The sequence below is a fragment of the Sphaerodactylus townsendi genome, linkage group LG04 (assembly GCF_021028975.2).
Source record: "Sphaerodactylus townsendi isolate TG3544 linkage group LG04, MPM_Stown_v2.3, whole genome shotgun sequence".
NCBI classification, from domain to species: Eukaryota; Metazoa; Chordata; class Lepidosauria; order Squamata; family Sphaerodactylidae; genus Sphaerodactylus; species Sphaerodactylus townsendi.
The window spans coordinates 29,521,964-29,543,735 of record NC_059428.1 but is presented as its reverse complement, the minus strand read 5'-3'; the positions used below and the strand labels follow the sequence as shown (position 1 = coordinate 29,543,735).

General features: G+C 42.9%; 1 protein-coding gene across 1 annotated transcript in view; it reads right to left on the bottom strand.

Annotated features, from left to right (window-relative positions):
* Positions 1-11,726: 11,726 nt before the first annotated feature.
* The window catches only part of TNFRSF19 (TNF receptor superfamily member 19), a 55,254-nt gene continuing 45,208 nt past the window's right edge, over positions 11,727-21,772 (bottom strand). The window contains exons 6-10 of the mRNA XM_048494040.1: positions 20,848-21,069; positions 20,270-20,383; positions 19,046-19,148; positions 17,523-17,914; positions 11,727-15,278 (exon numbers count right to left, since the gene is read on the bottom strand). Coding sequence (XP_048349997.1) covers positions 17,536-17,914; positions 19,046-19,148; positions 20,270-20,383; positions 20,848-21,069 — 818 coding nt within the window. The 3' untranslated portion in view covers positions 11,727-15,278; positions 17,523-17,535. The remainder of the gene's footprint in view (positions 15,279-17,522; positions 17,915-19,045; positions 19,149-20,269; positions 20,384-20,847; positions 21,070-21,772) is intronic.

The window sequence follows — 21,772 nt, the reverse complement described above, 5'->3', positions numbered from 1 at the left end:
CTCCACATGAACGGTGGACTTTTATCTGGGAACCAGATTTGTTTCCCAGATTTGTTTAGTTAGAGTCTGAGTCCCTGCCTCTAGTGCACTGGAAACCCTTCACAAACTCCCATCTAGCTTGGGAGAGTTCACCAGTTTTCACCAGTGATTACTCACATGTTTTCAAGTCTATATTCAACACCTTAATGACTAGAAAACCAAAAACAAAAGCTATGATTTGAAGGTAACGGAATGCTCCATTCAGTCCCAAATTCTGTGCCTGTCCAGTCTGTATTCTGAGCTGTGGAAGATACACAATTCCTGAACTTAACTGGCAACATAGTGGCTGAAATGACACTACAAGGACCTTGAGGGGAACTTTTCTCACTCCCACTTTCATTACAATCCATTTGCACATAATTCTGTATCATATTAAACTGGCATATAGCCACTTGTGACAGCAGCACCTGTTGCTGACATTTTCACACTATCCCAGGCTGAGGGATGCAGCTTGCCATATACAACGATACTTTCAGAGCACTGCCATCTCTCTTTGGTTTAGTTATTTGCCTTGGCAAAGAGAAAAGGTCAGGCAGTGTTCACTGATTGGCTGTAGCTGAATTGCTCAAGTGGGGTAGTTGAAATTGGTTTTCCACCTGAAAGCTAACTGACATTCACTCTAAGTCAGTGGTGGCGAACCTATGGCACTCCGGATGTTCATGGACTACAATTCCCATCAGCCTCTACCAGCATGGCCAATTGGTAGTCCATGAACATCTGGAATGCCATAGGTTCGCCACCACGGCTCTAAGTCCTTTTCCTCTCACACCTTTTTATGTTGTTACTGGCAAAGTGACAATAAACACGGTGCTTGCAGCAGATGTAGTAAGAAAGCCATCACATTACAAGTTTGACTTTGCAAATACATTTTGCATGGTAAGGTGGCAGCTGTGAAGCGATGTGTATAGCATCCATTTACAGTCTCCTCCCAAGCCACTCAAGGGTAGATGATAAATCTTGTCCTAACTACAACAACAGCCCAAAGTCCAGGGCTGCATTTTCCCCCTTAGGAATGATTGACAGCCAACCACATTAGCTTATTTCATTCATAATCACCTTTCCCCCCCTCACTGGGACCCCATAGGGACATACACTACTCTCCTCACCTCCATTTTCATAGAATCATAGAGTTGAAGAGACCCCAAGGCAGGGCTGGAGCAAGGGGGAAACTGCACCTGGGGCACGCATGCGCCACGCATGCTCTGCCATGCCCCTGCCCACCACGCCTCACCCCAGAACACCCCCGGAACACCCCACCATGCGCCCACCCTGGCACACGCCCGGTGTGTTGTGCACCCCCCTGTCCCCTTGGCACTACGCCATTGCCCCAAGGGCCATTAAGTCCAACCCCCTGCAATGCAGGAACACACGATCAAAGCACTCCTGATATATGGCCATCCAGCCTCTCTTCAAAAACCTCCAAAGACAGTTTGAACCTCACAACAACCCTATGAGTAGGTTAGGCTGGGAGTCTATGACTGTACCAAGGCCCCCTGACAAGCATCCATAGCACAGCAAAAAATTAAACCCAGGTCTTCCCATATCCTAGTCCAGTGGTGGCGAACCTTTTGCACTCCAGATGTTATGGACTACAATTCCCATCAGCCCCTGCCAGCATGGCCAATTGGCAGAGACTTTCAGGGATCTCTGCAAGCAAAGGTAGGTTTTGATGAAAGAATGGAAAGAGGCATAATTGTGCCAAGGAGTGCGTTGAGATACACCAGCTTCCTCGCGGCACATGGCAAGAAGTGGCAAGCCACGGAAATGTGATAGGGCATTTATACATGCACTACTTACACCATGGCTGTTTGCTTCAAAGTGGATGTTTTCCATGGTCTCTTGTTTGCACAGGAATTCTCCTCCAGCAACGTATCCCTAGCTGAGCCAATCTGCCATTTTGCTTACCTGCCACTTCCTCGTTGTTTCCATGCAACCTTCATTTTGGGTTGCCATCTTTCCCCCTCCCCCCGCCCTGCCATTTTTGGTCTATCATTAATTTACTAGACCATGTCAATTTCTTGTCAGTTCATTGTATTGACCTTGCATGCCTGAAATGATTACAGCATGAAAAGAAAGCCCTTCTGATCCTTCTGAAATGCTGGCCCAAAGCGTGGGAGGAACTGCTGTGATGTGAGGAGTGTGACGTGTGGCATGTGAGGGGAAAGGTGGGGAGAAGCAAGAAAGCCCGAAGAAAGCCGAACACATACTGATCTCCTTCGCTTTCCATGCAAAGGGAGAAGAATAGTCACACTTTCAGACCGTTTGGAAACTGTGGGGATTCTCTGATCTGATGGCGGGATGACAGCAAAGAGGGGGAAATATGTGTGTAATTGAGAATCAAACCCAAAGGGAATGTATGTTCAGACCACAAGTGCATAATAATAAATAATAATAATAAGTGGCCATAATCTTACAGATGGGGGGGTGGGGTTGGTTTTTGCACTTTTTCTTTAAAAGTGAAGTGGCCTTGAGAATGAATGAAGACTGCTGTGTTGCAAAACAAACTCTTGGCCTTGTGGCTTTGTCATTTTTAAACATCTGCCTGTTTTGAGAGGCAAATCCTTCTCTTCCAGTCCCAGTAAATGGGACATTAGCCTCTGAGAAAAGAGCCAGACAAGCAGCCAGTGAGAACTCTTTACCACAACAAATATTCAACTGCCAGAAGAAAAGCAAGACGGCGTGACTGAAGTCTCATCAAAGGCTGTGCACAAAGCAGGAAACTGTGCCCTGTCACATTTGCTTCCAGTTTTAATGTTCAACATCTAAAACTGTATTTATTGGAATACAGTGAATAAACAATCCAAAGTTGTTCAATCTCCCTCACATATTATCGTGTGTGTGTGTGTGTTTCTGCTTCTGCCCCTGTTTAGTATTCTTTCTCTCTCCCTCAACTAACTGCCTTTTACCATTTCTTGTATGAGGTAAATTCTGTCATCTATTTGAACTTTTTGCAAGCTTTACCTGACCAATGGGCCATATCTATGTTACAGGCTTAATTACTATTTCCTCACTAAAAGTACCAACATTCAGTCCCGGTGAGTACAACCACACACAGAAAATCCCTGCACATATAGGCATGTGTATTAGGGAGAGAGGAAGGAGTTATTACATAATAAAGCCCAGATGTCAACTAATCAAAATGTGATGTCAAGAGTTTAAATACTGGATGCAGTAAAAACAAAAAGTTTTGAATTCAATCACAGTGGCCCACTCCCAACTGCTGATAAACTAAAATAAGCTAAACAGTATACATATATCTCTAAAGAGTGACAATTATGGGGGGGGGGGTTGTCGTGAACTTTCCTCTCCCCCCCCCCCCAAGCTGGGCCCAAATCTCAAATCAGAGTAAGAAGTCAGTAGTTAGAGTCTACCCCCAAAAAACTTTTTGGGACTGAATTATGGCAACATTGACGTTTGTGACTTGAAGTCCGGGGGGGCTGAAATGATTGCCATTTTTATGCCTCTTCAGTTCTTCCTTGCAGAGACAGTCTGGTTTGGTCAACCTAAATGACAGAATGGCATTGCCAGGACTTGAAATTGAATCACATTAGAAGAACATGGGCAGGCAACATATTCAGGAGCCCACTTCAGTGTTCTGGTGGTTCCCTCTCTTTTTAAAGCACGTTCAGGCAGCATTACAGGAAATAGATGGGCCACAAAAGACAGTGTGTAGAAGACAGTGCATCAAAAATCATGGGGGTGGAGAAAGGAGCTGTTTCTCTGCAGCTGTGAAGGATTGAGTGGTTTTCACCATCACTCTAGATGGGTTGCGATTTCTGTCTTAGTCTGCTAATGTTAATTACTGTCACTTCCCTGCCCCACTTGGTGTCCTAATGATTCTTTCAAGTACAGCATGGTTTGCTTACCACAAGTCTTCCAAATAGATACCACAAAAGCCCTCCCCCAGTCCTCTAACATGCAGAAAAAACTTCACGCCAGCCTTAATGATCAAAGATGCATATGGAAGAGAAACAAACTCATAGAAGCCTTTGTTCGTCTATATTGATTCTTCGTTCCGGAAATTGAAGCAGGAAGGGAGAAAAGGGAGTCTCGCTTCCCCATCCTGCTCCATTGATAACTGGGCAACAATTCATGAACAGTGAAATGCCTCCAGCTATTTCACGCTGTTCTTGTTGCCTCGGTATTTGCATGCATGAATGGGATTCTTTTGCCAAGTACGCTTCAGTTTAAGCCCGTTTCCAAAGGAAGGTTCCGGTCTGTCTGTTCTAACTAGAGTTCAAAGCCGTGTGCCAGGGAAAGCTGGAGAGCACGGTTGGCACTGGGAAAATAGTTTGCGTGTGTGTCTGTGTGTGTTCAAAGGGCAGATTCTGCCTGGGCAAAATTGGCCTCACCTATTCAACCTTCACAAACATGAAAATGGTTTTACCCTGTTCTATATTTACATTTCAGGTGTCTGGAATTTCTGTAAGGTTTGCACCCCAAAAGCCTTAAAACAGGGTGCCCAATGTGAGGACCATGGGGTCCATCTGAACACCTCTTCTGGTGCCTGCCAAGTGGATGGGGACAGGTGAGGCTTTTGCCCAGCAAGGCTGGCCACTGGAGATTTGATTGACTGTGCAGATTTTTAAAAACACTGCTTTGGCAGCAGCTGACACCATAGCACAAAGATTTTTCTCTGTGTGACTGCAGGTAAGCTGTGGCAGCTATTCTATGACTGACTGCCTCCTGCAGCAAATATCTTATGGCAGCCATTTTGTGCATGCACCCACCACAGGGTGGTGGAATTTCAAAGAGGGCCACAGGTCCAAAATGTTGTAAACCCTGCCTTAAAATAACTGCGGCCTTAAAATAATGTACAATTCTAATTCTCCACCTATGTATCCATTTACATGTAATCTTTGAAGAAGAAGAATGGCAACTTATCCATGTCAAAAGTCAAGAGACAAGCAGAGGTGGTTTGCCATTGCCTTCTGCCCACTCTTTTTTGGCAGTCTCTCATCCAAGCACAAGTAATCTATTTTTGTTATTGTCACACCTGACTTATGGAGTTTATGGCATTAAACCATCCGCATTAAACCTTCCTGGGGCTCCATCCCCAGTTTCTAGCAATTTCCCAACCTAGAGTTGGCATCCTTGGGTCTGACCAATATTCCCAAGAAGCCCCAGAATTCCCTGCAGCTCAGTGGATCCCCAAAGATTGGGGGAAACTGGCAGGCCGACCATGTTTTCCCCCCAAAATGCATCTGGCCCCATATTGATACCACCACAGAAGCTGGGTGGGAACCCAAGGGAATCTGCCAGGTTCCTGCCAAAGTCCCTAAAGCTGCAGCCAAGCCCATAAGCCATCATGATTGTCATGTGTCCCCATTCTGAAAGGTTACCTATCCTTCCCGAATAACACTTGACAAAATGAGCTATTTGTGTGATGGACTGAGCATCCCCCACCCCCCAAGCCCACAATTGCCTTGTCCGTTGAGTTAATGATCTTTTGCCTGACCATGGACAACTTTATCTAGGCAGCTGACCCAACACAAGGAAAGCCTTTCCAACCATTGGATGGTCTAGGGAACTGAGACCACAGAGACTGCAAATCCATGACAACCACTTGTGCCAAGTCCTGGCCATTGTGGGCACTCATGTCATTTTCACCCAGTTATGTGACCATTGGGGCCCATAGAAGCATTGGGCCCCATTGGGGCATTTGGGGCCCGTAGAGGTGAATCTAACAAAGTACAGTGGGTAAAAATGAGTCCCAGAGCAACCCTCTCACTCCATTCCATGTGATGCACAAGGATCTTTTCAGTGCCCATTGCCTGCCCCAGGTGGTAGACAACACATAGATTCCAACCTAGTGGATGATGCTGTGCCTGCAAATCCATATGGACTTCCTGCCAGACACACAATTACAGGAAGAAAATATTAAAAGGCAACCCCCAGATGTGGCTGAATATATGCCTTGTCGGCAGGAGACCTCCACCTCCAAATAGCCTGGATGAGGTATGGGGAACGCCCCAGACTGATAGCGGTGGTGGCCATCCATAGAGCCAGACAAGCCACCATTCCAGCCTCTGTGGTCCCACAAATGAGACCCAAGATGAGTCTGAGGGCCATGCTTCTTAGTACACTGGCATAAATCTGTTCATGGTGCACAAGCATGTGCACTTGGTTCACAAATTCCATTTCCATTGTTTAACAGTATCTCTAAGAAGCCCTTCAACCCCATAAAAAAACTTTTCCTGGCATTCTCTCATACTGGTTATTCTAGCATTCTGCCTCCTCTCCCCCACCCCCCGCCAATGTCCTAAGAAAGATAACATTTTCTTTCTGAATTAACCTTATTGGGTTCCAGGCTGGGCTACATTTGACTCTAGGGTTCAGACTTCTGATATAGACATTACAACGTGGTGATTTCCAGAGAAATGAAACACGGTGTTTCCGCGAAGAACAAGCTCTGTGTGGTGAAGCATCACACGGGATTTCCAGGCCTCAGGGTGCAATTACGCTGAATGTCTCCAGAACTGAGTAATCTATGTTGCATGCTTTAGTCTCGTGAAAATGAGAGCTAACATGTTGGAACTCATTTGCTTAGGATAAAAAAAAAATCTCTATATCATTAGGGTCCTCACTGACCTCTTCATTCAGTTAAAAAAAACATCAAAGTGTGAGGAGAGAAGGGAAGTAACTAAACTGAAACCCATTGCCCTGCAATTACTTGTGTGCTGAAGTCAGACAAGTGACTCTAAATGGAAGACACATCGATCAGACAGTTTCTGTATCTTTGGAAACACCATCTTGAGTGTAATTTTTCTACTGGCATTGTTTTCTGTTCCAGATTCTTTGTAGTGCAAATGATCTGATTTTCAGGGGAAATGTTTTGGAATGCAGGTGTGAGATTCTGTATTTTGTTCTCCATGTTAAAAAAAGAACAAAAGCAAAAGTAGCCTATTGGGGAGATGGCTAGACTAGACCCATTGATCCCTGACCTGCTGTTTTTTCAACAGCAAAAATACAAAACAAAATTGCTATATGCTGAGTCAGACCATTGGCCCAACTAATTCTATAGTTATGATTTTGACAGGCAGACACTCTCTCTAGCACATAGGTCTTTACCTCAGTTCCTGCTTCCAGAAATCCTTTCATCTGGAGATTCTGGAGACTGGGCCTGAGCCCACCTGTATGCAAAGTATATGTTTACCACTGAGCCATAATTTGCACAGACCTCGTACAACTCCCTAGAGAGCTGTTGACATAGGAGAGCATTAAGCCCTTCATTTGGATTTCTAGAGGCTCCAGTCCCAGGAAAGGTAGCCTAATTGTTTTTCAGAGCATCTAGATTTGGCAAAACAATACAAAACAAAAACAACAACCCCTATTCAAGGATTGTACAGACAGTTCTTAGGATATTGAGCTGAATAACAGAATGAAAAACAAGAGCAGCAGTGGCGTAGGAGGTTAAGAGCTCATGTATCTGATCTGGAAGAACCGGGTTTGATTCCCAGCTCTGCTGCCTGAGCTGCGGAGGCTTATCTGGGGAATTCAGATTAGCCTGTGCACTCCCACGCACGCCAGCTGGGTGACCTTGGGCTAGTCACAGCTTCTCGGAGCTCTCTCAGCCCCACCTACCTCACAGGGTGTTTGTTGTGAGGGGGGAAGGGCAAGGAGATTGTCAGCCCCTTTGAGTCTTCTGCAGGAGAGAAAGGGGGGATATAAATCCAAACTCCTCCTCCTCCTCCTCCTCCTCCTCCTCTTCCTCTTCCTCTTCCTCCTCCTCCTCCTCCTCCTCCTCCTCCTCCTTCTTCTTCTTCTTCTTCTTCCTGATTGTCCTTCCCACAATCAATGTGGTATGGAAGTGACACTCCCTCTCCATTGTGTTGTGTGATGATGGTCCGGACTAATGGATCAGCTTTCTGTGTTTGCAGGCTTCTTCATCCCCTGGGAAACACCCACTGGGGACTTTAAATAATAACCTGTTGTTGCCTTCCCCACAGCACTTTTTCCTGCTTACAGGTTCAGAAATTAAAGATCTACGTCTTTCCTTTCTTCCTTAAATCTGTTTTATTGACATTTTCACATTACCTATCCTCTTTATGATTGAATGCTGTTATCTCAGTCTCTCTTTATATACTGGTTCTGGTGGGTTTTCCAGGCTGTGTGGGCGTGGTCTGGTGGATCTTGTTTCATGGCCGTGAAAGCCACACAGCCTGGAAAACCCACCAGAACCAATGGAATCCGGCCGTGAAAGCCTTCGACAATACATTGAACATCTTTGTTTGATGTTTATTATTTATATTATTTGAAAACACAGAAATTCTGGACCACTCTGACAACCACTACTTCAGACTACACAGAGAAGCCATTTAAATCCACAAGCCCATGGACAATTTCAACAGAAAGGAAGAAACCATGAAAATGTACAGAACTTGGCTGCCAGTTTTGAAAAACACTAGAATTTATTTATTTATTTATTTATTTTAGATTTTAGATTTATAGGCAGCCTCTTCCCCGGAGGGCTCGAGGCGGCTCAACAACATGGCTGTTATTAACAGCAACTCAACAATATAACTTAAACATTAAAACTCCGGCAGCAGTTACATATAATTTAAATAATCCAAGCCATTCAAACAGTATAAAACAGTTCAAACAAGAATCAAGACTAATCAGCTCCACACAAACACAGGATTACTATAGACAATAAACAATCAAAGGCAAGAAAGGCCAGGCTACTTCTATTCAGATGCCCCCACCTATTGACCTTGCTATCTTCATTGTTACTCACATGCTACATACTTCATTGTTACTCACTTGCCAGGCTACTTCGGTTCAGATGCCCTCACCTATTGACCTTGCTATCTTAATTGTTACTCACAGGTATATATACTCCACTTGCTTTCCTTTCCTACTATCAGATCCTCTGAAGATGCCAGCCACAGATGCATGCGAAATGTCAGGAGAGAATGCTGCTAGAACACGGCCATACAGCCCGGAAACCACCCAGCACCCCATTGAACATCTCTTTATATAATTTGGCATGAGGATAAAAGTGCAGGTTTCTTACTTCTAGCAGTCACTACAGAGGGGCAGGGCTGGAGTGGTCCACAGGACTGACTTGGCTTGCCTACCAGATAAGAGGCTCAGAAACAGGCATACTTCTTAAGGACACCAGCAGCATCCTCATGCTTTATTTAACTCTGCAAGAATCTAACTTAATTCACCATTTGCCGAATTTCCTTACTAGACTTTGAAAAAGAAGAGTTGGCTTTTATACCACATTTTTCTCGATTGAAAGGAGTCTCAGAGTGGCTTACAGTTACCTGGCCTTGAACCCAACAGACACCTTTTGAAGTAGGTTGGACTGAGAGTGTTCTGTGACTTGCACAAGGTCACACAGCAGGCTTCATATGGAGGAGTGAGGAATTGAACCCAGTTCTCCAGATTAGAGTCCACAGCTCACTACACCATGCTATCTGTCACCATGCTTGGCAGGTACATGCTACGTGCACATATGTCCACATTTGTGAGAAGAGGTAAATCCATTCCCACCCATAATGCATCCATCTCCAGATAGATTTGTTTTCTGCAGTCTTCCACACGATCTTTTGGAAGACTGGGAACAAGCTTAACCCCTTGTGGGTGGCTGCTGCTTTTGTGCATGTTGACTTTCAGTTGGCTTTAACTTTAAATTAATTTGCTTAGATTTGTTGAAGTGTCCATATCTTTTGAACTGTGGCTAGTGCCTCTCTCCCCCACCCACCCATCCCCCACTTTGCCAAACAGAATCAGCAAAGGATTTCAGACCATGATTATCTTTTCTGACTTGTGGGTGAAGGTGATACGTGCTTATCTTGGTTTTCCTGCTCAGACATCGCAATGTGTTATTGGTTTTAGAATGGTAATCTAAGGAGAGGGGAGGTGGGAGGAGCAGCCGCCGCAGGATTGCCCAGACTTTGTAATAATGCAGAAAGCAAGCATTCTGGGGGGAAAAAAGCAAATCAGTATTTTTTGAAGGGGGAAAAAAAAGAAACCCAGAAAACCTGAGGTCTGAAGCGTTTGCAAACCCTAATTTATGCAGTGTGAAAGAGATGAAGTTTCTCAGTGTCTAGAGGGAGAGTTATAAAATGCACGATAAGGAAAGCTAAACATTCCTTCTGTTGGAGAAACTGTGTTGCTTCCCCCATTTTTCAGCATCCCCTCAATCTGTTCTCCCTGTCGAGTCTATTGTGGAGCATTTTCTCTAATCCTAGCATTGACTGCTGATGTGAGAAACAGCGGGGCTGCTGGCAAACCCACCTGCAGCTCTTTCAAAGGGGCTGCAGTCTAGGACACAATCACAAGAACTCATGTGGCCTACAAAGGCCAGGGACGGTTTGCCAACACTGATGCCTAAACCAAGGAGGGATTAAATTGCACCCTGCAAACACAGAGCGGGCATTGTGCTCTTTTGTTATGCAAGGAGACCGGTCCCATTCTCTTGCGAAAGGGCACACACTGGCTTCAATAAGGGGTCTTTGTTATGTCTGTCTTTAAAAATAATAATAATAAAAGCAGTATGCCTGAATTGGAATGTGCTTCAGGTAGTAATCTAAACTCCAGTTGTAAGGGTCAGAAAGGAGGAACAGAGGATAAATTGAACCCTCGGGGGGGGGGGGGCGATATGGCTTGGAGGAACTTCATAGAATTAAGTAAAAACTCTCAAAAGAGACATTTGAACTATGCTGAAACGCTTGCGGACAAGCTGAATGCTTTGCTGCACTTTGCCCAGAAGAAACGGACATTATTCTGTGCTAGTGAGGAGTGCAGGATGGTGTTGAGGGGTACATAACTGGTTACAGAGGTTACAGTTGCTGTACTGGGCCTTCAGAAGGCCTCCTGCTCATTGCTGCTGTGGGTAGCTCTAGGACATAATAAAAGGAAACACTTCTTCACGCAACGTGTGATTGGTGTTTGGAATATGCTGCCACAGGAGGTGGTGATGGCCACTAACCTGGACAGCTTTAAAAGGGGCTTGGACAGATTTATGGAGGAGAAGTTGATTTATGGCTACCAATCTTGATCCTCTTTGATCTGAGATTGCAAATGCCTTAACAGACCAGGTGATCGGGAGCAACAGCCGCAGAAGGCCATTGCGTTCACATCCTACATGTGAGCTCCCAAAGGCACCTGGTGGGCCACTGCGAGTAGCAGAGAGCTGGACTAGATGGACTTTGGTCTGATCCAGCTGGCTTGTTCTTATGTTCTTATGTTCTTATGACAGGGGTAGGGAACCTGCGGCTCTCCAGATGTTCAGGAACTACAATTCCCATCAGCCTCTGTCAGCATGGCCAATTGGCCATGCTGGTAGGGGCTGATGGGAATTGTAGTTCCTGAACATCTGGAGAGCCGCAGGTTCCCTACCCCTGCTCTAGGATGACTGGAAACTCTATGGTTGTACCTGGAAATGATGTAATGACATCAGCAATATCATGTCCCCGCCCCAACACTCCTGTTGGTTTCCAGGTTTGGCGTGGCACTAGGGTTGCCCTATGATCTCACCAGGTCCCACCAAAGCTACAGCACCACCCCAGCAAGCTACACCCCAGCAAGCTACAGCACCACCCCAGCAAGCTACAGGTTCAAAAAGATTGGAGAATCTTGATCTACAGATTGCTTAAACAGGGTATTCTTTTCAACTTAGATGACTTGAGAGTTCTCATTATTTAGGCAAAGAAAGGTGATTTGATACATACTGGTAATATTACAACGGCTATTTATTAACAAATAAAAAAACATATAAAATATACAGACAACTGTAATTTACAGGAATTCCGGTATGAAAAACAATATTGGAAAAACTCTTGTATCTAAACAGTCTTTCAAAGGTTTATGTTTTCTATTGGCTTATTCAACGCGGTTTACCATAGGCACCATAATCAAGGCCAATTTGGTTAAATCAAACATTTTAAAAACTGTATTTACATTATATACATATTTTAAAGTCCTGCTGCATTTTAAACATCTTGGTAGGTAGATGGTGAAGCCCAATCATACAAATCCCAACAAAAAGCATATTTTTGGTGGGAAAAAAACCAAAACAAAATCTGTAATTATAGTCTATGTCAGAGCAGTTCTTGTAGGTAAATAGTAATCTCTACCCATTTTTTATTACCAGTTTTGCAATGACACTGAAATGCACATTGGATTTGTTTTTGTATTTACAGAGTTTACAGCTAGTTCTTCATGTTACAGTACAAATTATTTGCTATGTTTGTCTAATGTATGAAAACAAAATGAATTTTGTTACAACTGTTTCCTGAAATAACAGTCGGATCATATGCATCGATACTTGGAAGTAAAGTGGCCTCAATGGTGCTTACTTTCACATAAATGTGCAATGGATTACAACCTTTCTAATTTTCATGCACCCAAAGTCATCACACATTACAAGCAACCCCAGTAACTGCTGAATTAAGAAATCTGCTTAACTGATGAAGGAAGCAGAAAATGAACTAGAAGGGTTTCTGGGTTTCTCATTTAGAAGGCCAACTCATCTGTTGCTAATTAAATATCATGTTGATTTTACTGGGACTAAGGTCAGCTCGAAGTAAAGTACTTTGGTTAGAATCTGTTGAGAAGTTCTCCCATAAAAATCCTTCTGAAATAAATAACTGTTATACCTCAGTAATATTGTAGATGTTGCTCCCATTCATTTCAATGGATATTCTGCAGTACAACATATTTGGTTGATGGCATCCTTTGACTTTACTGCTAACCAGATTGCTCATCAGGCTGTTACCTTTGTACCATTAGTTTAACTTGCCAGCAATTGATGAGATCCTTGTATGCAATACTTCCTCGGGACAAAGGCAGTCGATTTGGGGCATGATATTAAATTCCACGCTGAGAGGTTTGCCAAAAGGGGTTCCAAAAAGTTCTGAAAACTCTTTCCAACTTTATTACTTGGCTTCAGACACCCGTACCCTGTGGCAATGGACTCTGGGAATGGCTGCAGTAGCTATGGGAACCCAAAAGAAACCAGAAGGACAAGCCAACTAAGAGAGAATCTAGGGTGGAGACTCATGAATGGAGACTAAACAGGCAAAGATTTTAGTAAGACTGGAAAAGGGGTAAGTAATGGGAACAAGATCAATGGAAACTTCAATCAAGGGTACTTCAGCCCAGTCTGAGCTAAGAAAGGCTCAGTAGCTGTGACCTGAAGGCAAGGCTTACAGCAGTCCAGCACCTGTTTGATTCAGCTGGACACTGATTCAGATGAACACTGGAAGTAAATCATGTGCTGCACTGTGAGCAAGGACAACATGTGTGCAAAGGGATAGTAAGTGAGAGAGAGAGAGAGAGAGAATGAGAGAGAAGGTTTGGTTCTGCTTGCCTTAAAACATCTGGGGAGAGGTGCTCTTCCAGACTCTGCAGAGATAACAGGGCATCGTCTTCCCCACTCCATCCCATACTTTGGGGGAAGAGAGGATATAGGTGGCTGGGCACTGCAGCAGAAGGGGCAGAGGTGAGAAGATCTCTAGCATTTCTCCCAAGTTTGGAAAGAAGTAAACAAGGCACTTTCCCAATTTGCTGAAATCTGTTTCTTCTCACAACTTAGGGGAGAATCCTGCTGTTTTTAGTGACGATGTAGGTCTGTCAGAGGGAAGTGGAGCATACTTTGAGTGCTCTGTATGCATAGGATAAATGATCCTTTCAGCAAAATGGGGTGTTATGAGCTTGTGCCTATGTGAGTCTTCATCTCTACCATCACTCATAACTCCAAGTCCTTAGCTGGAAAACAGACTGCATTTGCAGTCACACCATGAATGTTCTATTCTTACTGGTACTTTGTCAAAATCCACATAGTTGTACATAATAAAACAGACTTTTTTATATATGGTAAATAGTCATCAGGGTCCACACGACAATGACTCTCTAATGTAGTTGTTATATTGATGTTGTGACAAAGTTTCTCGCCCTGCCTCCCCCCTGCCCCCAAGCAGCAATGGCGGCACAGAGTAAGTCCTTGTGCCACATTTTAACTGGGTGTATGAAAGGGGTTTTATTTTCTCTGCAAAGGGTCACAGTCATGCTAAAGACAAGCTGAAAAGGAGATACTGGAACCTTCTGATTTGCCTGGGGAGATATTTAAACTTGTTCCATATGGGCAGTAAATTGCCAGCATGATGGTTAGGATGTAAATTAAGGGAGTTAGTGTTATATAAGATGGGGGAGGGAAGGATACCCACAGCACTATTTAACTGTCCACAGTGTTCCCTGGATTTATGCAATAATCTGTGCCAACCTTCTTCACACTGGTAAAACAAGTACCAAAATCAGAGTTTAGTTGAAGGGGATGTATATGCTGTGTAATGGCTTCAAAACAGTGTTATTAATACTATGGTCTCTGCATATCTAAACACTTCCACATAACTCTGCATCCAAACTACATGGATAGGGAAAAGTTTTTTGGTATCTAGTAAGTTTTGTCTTTTTTTTTTTTCCAAATACCATGTCAAGTTCCAACAGTTTTTGCTCTCAGAAAGACCTTCTATAGTTCTAACTTAAGTCTAACATCTTTGTTTGAAACTTTTAAAAAGTGTATAATTGGGAAATATTTAACAAAGAGTAAATATTAGTGAAAAGATGCTGCTATACTAAATAGTTATGCAAGAATCTGTGAGTGCAGGGTTGTCGTTTTTTCCATAGCAAGATTTGCCACACAGATATTTCTATACAGTGTTCTGTAACTGTCTGGATCAATTAGCTCCCAAGGTTGTAACAGTACTTTAACAAAATATACATGCTTCAATTTACTTCAGCAAATCCCTCCATAAACCATGTTTGATTTTTGGCACATGCTATATTGACATAACAGTCCGCCTTGCTGAGAAATCCCATTAAATGCTCCCTTTTGCTAACAGAATCATGGGCAAACCCACAACACACCTGCTGATGGAAGCAGCCACGGGCAGATTTTTTTTAAAAAAAATGCTATTCTATAGCTTGTTATATTTACATAATCTGCTTAGCTGTGAGGTCCGTCTGCCAAGCTTTTCTTGTGCGTCGTGTGCCGTTGAGAAAAGAGACACGGTAGCATGAATCTGCCTTTGGTTTCACCAAGTTCCTCCTTGAAGCTTTTTGCACCAGCTGCCGTGTCTTAAATGATGCCGAGGGATCTCAGCTGCTTCTGAAGCTTTGTGGCTTTGATATCCAGGCCACATTCCATTCACAGGCATTAGAAGAAAGGCATGTAGTGGTGGGAAGCATTCAGCTTGAGGACAGACCAGAAAAGGTCATTTAGATTCCTAAAAGAAAGCAAGATAGCAGGTGTTACTCAGAGGCACCAGACTGAGCCATCTACATCCAGCCAAATTCTAGACCTATCAGTATTACCGAACGATACTCCTGCCATCTGTTTTATCATTGGAACTCAACCCTTTGGCCATTTGGGAACACGAGTTTTTCTCATAGAGAGATTTAAGGTTTTACTTTTATGTATGACATAGAGGAAAAAGTTTCTGCTTTCCTCCAATAATTAAATGCGTACATGTTCAGAAGGCAATTGTTATTCAAGCATGGCACTGTTAGTTCTCATAGAAAATAACATTTACAGCCCCATCCAAAGGAGGGGGGCTGAAAGGGCTCCTTGAAGAAGCAGGACCTCTTGCTGGCACAGTTGCCCTCCCTAGGGCACTTATCTTGGCAGAGGGGGCAGACACACCAGCGGCCATATATCCTACAGCCCTGCCGTCACAGAACCCGGAAGTTTGGGTTGCAGCGGGACTGCGCATGGGGGTGGGTGGCAGAGGCATTCCTGGGAGCAGAGCCAATGTTACTTGGCTCCCACCGAGGGTTTAGGGCTGGTTGCGCTACAGCTTTTACAGTATCTTTTTAAATTCACAGAACACGTGTTTTCACCAGCGATTGCTTCTTGAGATACTATTGGGAATGTTCCAGTAGTGGAATTCAGCAGGTTCGCACCACTTCGGCAGAACCGGTTGCTAAAATGGTTCTTGTAAACAACTAGTTGTTAAATTATTTGAATCACACCACCGGAACCAATTGTTAAATTATTTGAATTTTACCACTGGGATGTTCCGCTTCCTCCCTCAGTGTGTTGAGCTCAGCGGCAGCTTTTACAAACCCCAATGTAATGACTTCCCTTTCTCTTGGGCTTTACCCTTTGGTGATGATTTGATTATTTTTATTTTTTCTTTAGTTTCCCTAACTCCAGTTGCCTTTCAAGCAGAATACTCAGGAAATCAGCCACACCCATAGTAACAGTTCATGCGAGCCAGATATGAATAACTACTGGCAACTGTTGTACTTTTCAAGGCTATTAATATAATTTTCAGGAGCAAGAGTATCTAGCCAGGCTGAGGGGAGGAAAGGTTAAAACTTATAGAAGCAACTTACAGCAATCTCGCTTTGTAATGGGGTGGGGTTTATTTTTATTAGAGCCGTACTAATTTATATTTACTGGATTTTAACCTGACATTGGGCTCTATTTATATGTTGTTCACCGCCCTGAGCCCTTCGGGGGAGGACAGTCTATAAACCCAATAAATAATAATAATAATAATAATAATAATAATAATAATAATAATAATAAAATCCCTGCTAGTTTGCTGCAATCCATACAAAACAGAGGACTGGCTATGAGGGAAAAAGAGGGAAGAGGGTTCTAACTATGCTCTAAAATGATCCCTTTCTTGTGCATGATGCTGCACTTGCATGACGATTAGAATGGATTGTGCCGTTAGTGTTTAATTTTGTAAATAAGTATTTTTATTTATCTCGTCTTTGTGATTTGAATTCCATGCTATGACTAAACTCAAGTGAAGGTACTGTTATCTCTTTCCTCAAGTTTTCCTGGAGTTTGTTATTAAGCGGAAAGGGGCAGCCAATCATAGCCAGACACGCACTGTAGACTTTAAGAAAGCTGATTTCAGTAAACTTAGGAACTACTGGGTGCAATCCCATGGTTAAGAATATTAAATGAGAAAAGAGTACACAGTGGATTAGAGTCTCTTAAGGGAGATATTGAAGGCACAATTTCAAACAGTTTCAATGAGGAAGAAAACCAGGAGGTATCTAAAGAAACCAGGATGGATGTCTACAGAATTTTCAACTGAGCTAAGATTTACAAGGGACAGTATAAGAAATGGGGAAAAAGGGGAAATCACCAATGATGGAGTCTCCTTCTTGGGAGGCTTTTAAAGAGATGATGTATGGCCATCTGTTGGGAGTGTTCTGTGTTCTTGCATGACAGAGGGTTGGACTGGATGACCCTTGTGGTCACTTCCAACTCTATGCTTCTATGATTTGTTCTCTGATAATTTCTGTGGCACAGGTTTGTTAGAAATTAAAAATTATCTGTGTTTTTAGCTTTTGGAAGTATATTAAGGTCATAATGTAAAGTCAGAATTAATAAGGATCTTTTAGATACTAATGTTATTTAGATAAGATCCCCCCCCCCCCCCCAAGACAACATGAGTAACTATTTAACTGGGCCTGGTAGACAACATCATTTATTACAGTCCTCTTACCTGGCCATCAATTTCAGGAATTGTTAGCGGCTCCATTCTGTTCTGCTGCTGATAATGGTTCAGAAGATAATGTCTGATTTAATGAAGCAGTTATACAATAGGTTTTGGAAGGAAGTTCAACTGACTCTGCCAAGCTTCTAAAATGAGACTTCGTAGACATGAATAGATTTAGATCCCGATCATTGTTTGAATCCATAATGTTTTCCTCAGTCTCTAGGCTGAAAGAATTTTCATCTTCTCCTGTTAGTTCAGGATATGATTCACAGAAAGAGATGCCATCACAGCAACCTGGCTTTTGGATAAGGGGCCAAGCATCTGAAAGATCTCCGCAGGTAGAGTGTGAAAGGGAACCAAGGAATGCTGGAATCATTTCACCAACACAATTTGTATTCCTGAAATGGTTATGAGAAGAAAGAGCCAAATAAGTTTCAAAAACAACATTGCACCCACCAACCCACCAACCCACCAACCCACCAACCCACCAACCAACCAACCAACCAACCAACCAACCAACCAACCAACCAACCAACCAACCAACCAACCAACCAACCAACCAACCAACCAACCAACCAACCAACCAACCAACCAACCAACCAACCAACCAACCATTGTTACAGTCAAAGACTAGAATAGACCAACATAAGGTAAATAAAATATAACTAAAAGGATAAAATGTTTTAAAATTATAAATATATGTCTAAAAGAATCTACTGGTAATAAAAAATTGGAAACACAAAAAAGTACTGAAACAAAAAACAATAGGAGGAAACATGTATTTAAAAGTAACAAAAGCTTCAAAACTATTAAAAGGACTATTAAAAGGAGAGATAGGCACAGAGGAGCAATAAAATTGGTAGTAAGGACCAAAGACAGACCTAGTGCTTTTAGGTCATAGGCAGCCCAATTCAAATAGGGGGGCTGAATGGCCATAGGAGGTGGTACGTGCGAATGCGGGCGTGTTTGCCCTCCCAGCCAGCTGAATCAAACAGGGCCCAACCTGGCTGCCACTTCCAGAGTTGCACTGGCTTAACTTGTAGGCTGGCCTAACTTGTAGGCCGGGTCATCTTGGGGACATCCTTATAAGTGGAGTTGACTTTAGTTGACTTCTATCAGGTTTTTGCCCCAGGAATGCCAGTGGTAGGGAGGGGATAGACTTACCCCCCCCCTTTTTAGGTGGCAAAAACGCAGTTTTCCGCAATGAAGGGGCAGCTAGGGAGGTTTTTGGCTTCTTCTGCCTCCTTGTGCCACCTGAAAGCCCTCTGGAGGTGGCAGGGTTGGGTAGCAGCAGCAGCACTGTCTACAACCACTCTACTGTTTTATTGGTGTTCATCATAGGTGAATCCCACTTATTTTCTCTTTTAGGAACATAAGTCATATTAGTTTTGCAATAAAGAGGAATTCTCTATGAAGCCAGCAGAATGCATTTGACCTAATGTTTTTAAATCCATCCCACTGGACTATGCATAATGCACACAAAATATGAAATTCAGTTCGCAATAAGGGCTTGTCAAAAACAGACTTACCTTTCGTGAAGTGTGGTCTGAGAGTGGAAAGGACAGCTCTGACAACTGTGCTCCAGGCTGCAAGTATCATCACAGCACAGGGATGGGATCAGGTGTACTGGGCCTACAGAGGAATGCTTGCCTTAATAAACATATGAACCATACCAACATCTGTAGTACCTGTGTATCAACCCAGGGACAGTCTTGACAATCTACTTAAAAATGGTTATTGTGCTAAGAAGACTGAAACTACCACCCATCAACAAGATAGCGAAACATAGCATTAACACACTTATAGACTTGGGGGCCCCAGGCACTTTACAGGATAAGAAGTGGAGTGCCGTGTTGAGCTTGGCTTTAGTGATGTGGGAAAGTATTTTGAAAAGATTCTGCTTTGTTTCTGAATCTGGTCACAATTCTTTGTGCTTCTCTTCCAAGCATCAGTCTTGGAACTTTTGCTTGACTGATTTTGATGTTTTTGCTCCATGCTGCAATAATTAACTTCAAAAAATGCAGAGATTCTGGACAAAATTTGAGATGACTAACTGAAAAAAAAAGCGCTCTCTGCCACTACAAAGAGTCCTTTGTATCCATAGGAAATATAGCTGCAAAGCACAACTGATACAGAAAGCTATAATTACAAATTAAATCACAATCTAATTTGGTTACTCTTAAAAGATTCTGAAGCAAATGTACAACTTTCTATATAAGGCATATTTCCAACCACAAATTTATCGGATGCCAGATGCCTGATTTCTACATTCCTCTCCTTGACTGTTAGAAAGAAATCAATCAAACAAATCTCTAGTGTATGACTGAAGAAAATCTAATGTTACTCTGACAGAGCTAGGCTATATTTTTGGTATGACTTCTTAAGCTGTCCCACTACCCAGGAACATTTTTTAAAACGTAGTTTTCTTTAACTTCCCTCAGCAATATTAGTGTAAAATATGGTTTCTGAGAATGAGTAAGCTATGAGGATAGAACAGCACCATAAATAAAAATATACTCCAGAATATTCCAATTGATTGAAATGTACATAGCAGTGCAGTAGCCACTGGGTTTGTTATGATGGGATACTTCTTGTCAAAATGTTCTGTTTTGTCACAGCAATTCAGTTCCTCAGTCCTATGAAGATTATTTGGGAACGAGATAGCTCAAACTATGAAGCCAACTGCATCTCGTGTTCCTAGTGCTCCAAGTATTCCTGCTCCTGTAAAACTCCACTGAGAAGACTGTACTTACCACACATGTCCCGTTGGCACTGGCAACATGCTCTGTGAGGATATATGTTAAGTGGTCTGTCAAAACATGATAGTTCGGAGCCTTCATAGTGAATGTCCTGTGATCTCACAGACCCTTTAGAACAGAAACACGGTGTATTGATAAAACTGCCTTTACAATATTATCTAATCACATCCAGTAAAACTTCACATTCCTATACAAGCTGCTTTTAGTCTTTGAGCTGAAAGAGATCTATATAACAAGTATTTCATTGCTCCCTTGAATACTCAACAAACATTTCCAGCACTCAGTGCTGGCTCTTCCTGGCTGCCATTCTCCCAACCCTTTCAATGCATCTTGAGGCCACCTCCAAGATGGCAACTATGATAGACATGGAACACTGTGAGATCTCACTTTTCTTTAATTTTTAAAGAATTTTGAATCTGCTTTACTTTAATCCTCCCTTCAATCTTTCTTTGCAAGCCTGAGGGCTGCAGAAAAACCCGCCCTACCTAAATATGCCCTCTTTTTGTGAATTTCTTGCCTCACATTCTGAGATACATTCAGAATTAGATCTCTTGATAGTATGAGAAACTTACAATTTGGCTTCTTTTCCATAAACTGCCTTTTGCAATAGATCACACACAGGATGAGGAGGGCCAGGAGTACAGTGGCCAGTGCGCTGCATATCACAGCGGCCAGGGCAGTGTCTCGCGGGCTGGAAGCAGTTGATGGGATTTTTATCAGATTCACTTTTGTAGTGCCTAAATACAGACAAGTACACACACAGTTTAGAGGTGGGAAATTGGGTCCAATAAGGTCTGAGCATTTAAATGAGATTTGTTAAGGAACCGCATCTCTAACAAGGAACAAGATGCTTAATACAGTTTATCCTTAAATACAATGCCAGGAAATTATGTGTCAGCCCAACACAGGTGCCTGCACAAGGCTGCTACATCAGTATAAACTGGACCACATCTTGTGTTTTTTACTTTTCACCCTTTCAAGAAAAATCAAAACTTCTGTTAAACTTTACTTTTCCCTCATTATTGTCACATTTGGAGTTAACCACATTTCATCAATTACATTCTGAGAATACTACATTTCATCAATTACTTTAATCCATTAAGGAGGAGAATATACTTACATATAGACACACAAGCAAACACCCAGATTAGATCAAACCATAAATGGACAGACAACATGAAGCTTCCATGCTATATATATAAGCTGCTTTATGCTGAATCAGAGCATTAGGATATCAAAGTCAGCAATGTCTCCTCCGACTCGCAGTAGCTCTCCAAGGTGTCCGGTGGAGGTCTTTCACAGCACCTATTAGCTGACCCTTTTCACTTGGGACCTTCGGCAAAACCAAGCCTATACTCTACCATTGAGCCACACCTCCTCCCCAACTGGAGCATTTATATCAGGATGCTAGACTATACACCAGTGGTTCTCAAACTTCCCAATGCCGCGACCCTTTAATACAGTTCCTCATGTTGTGGTGACCCCCAACCATAAAAT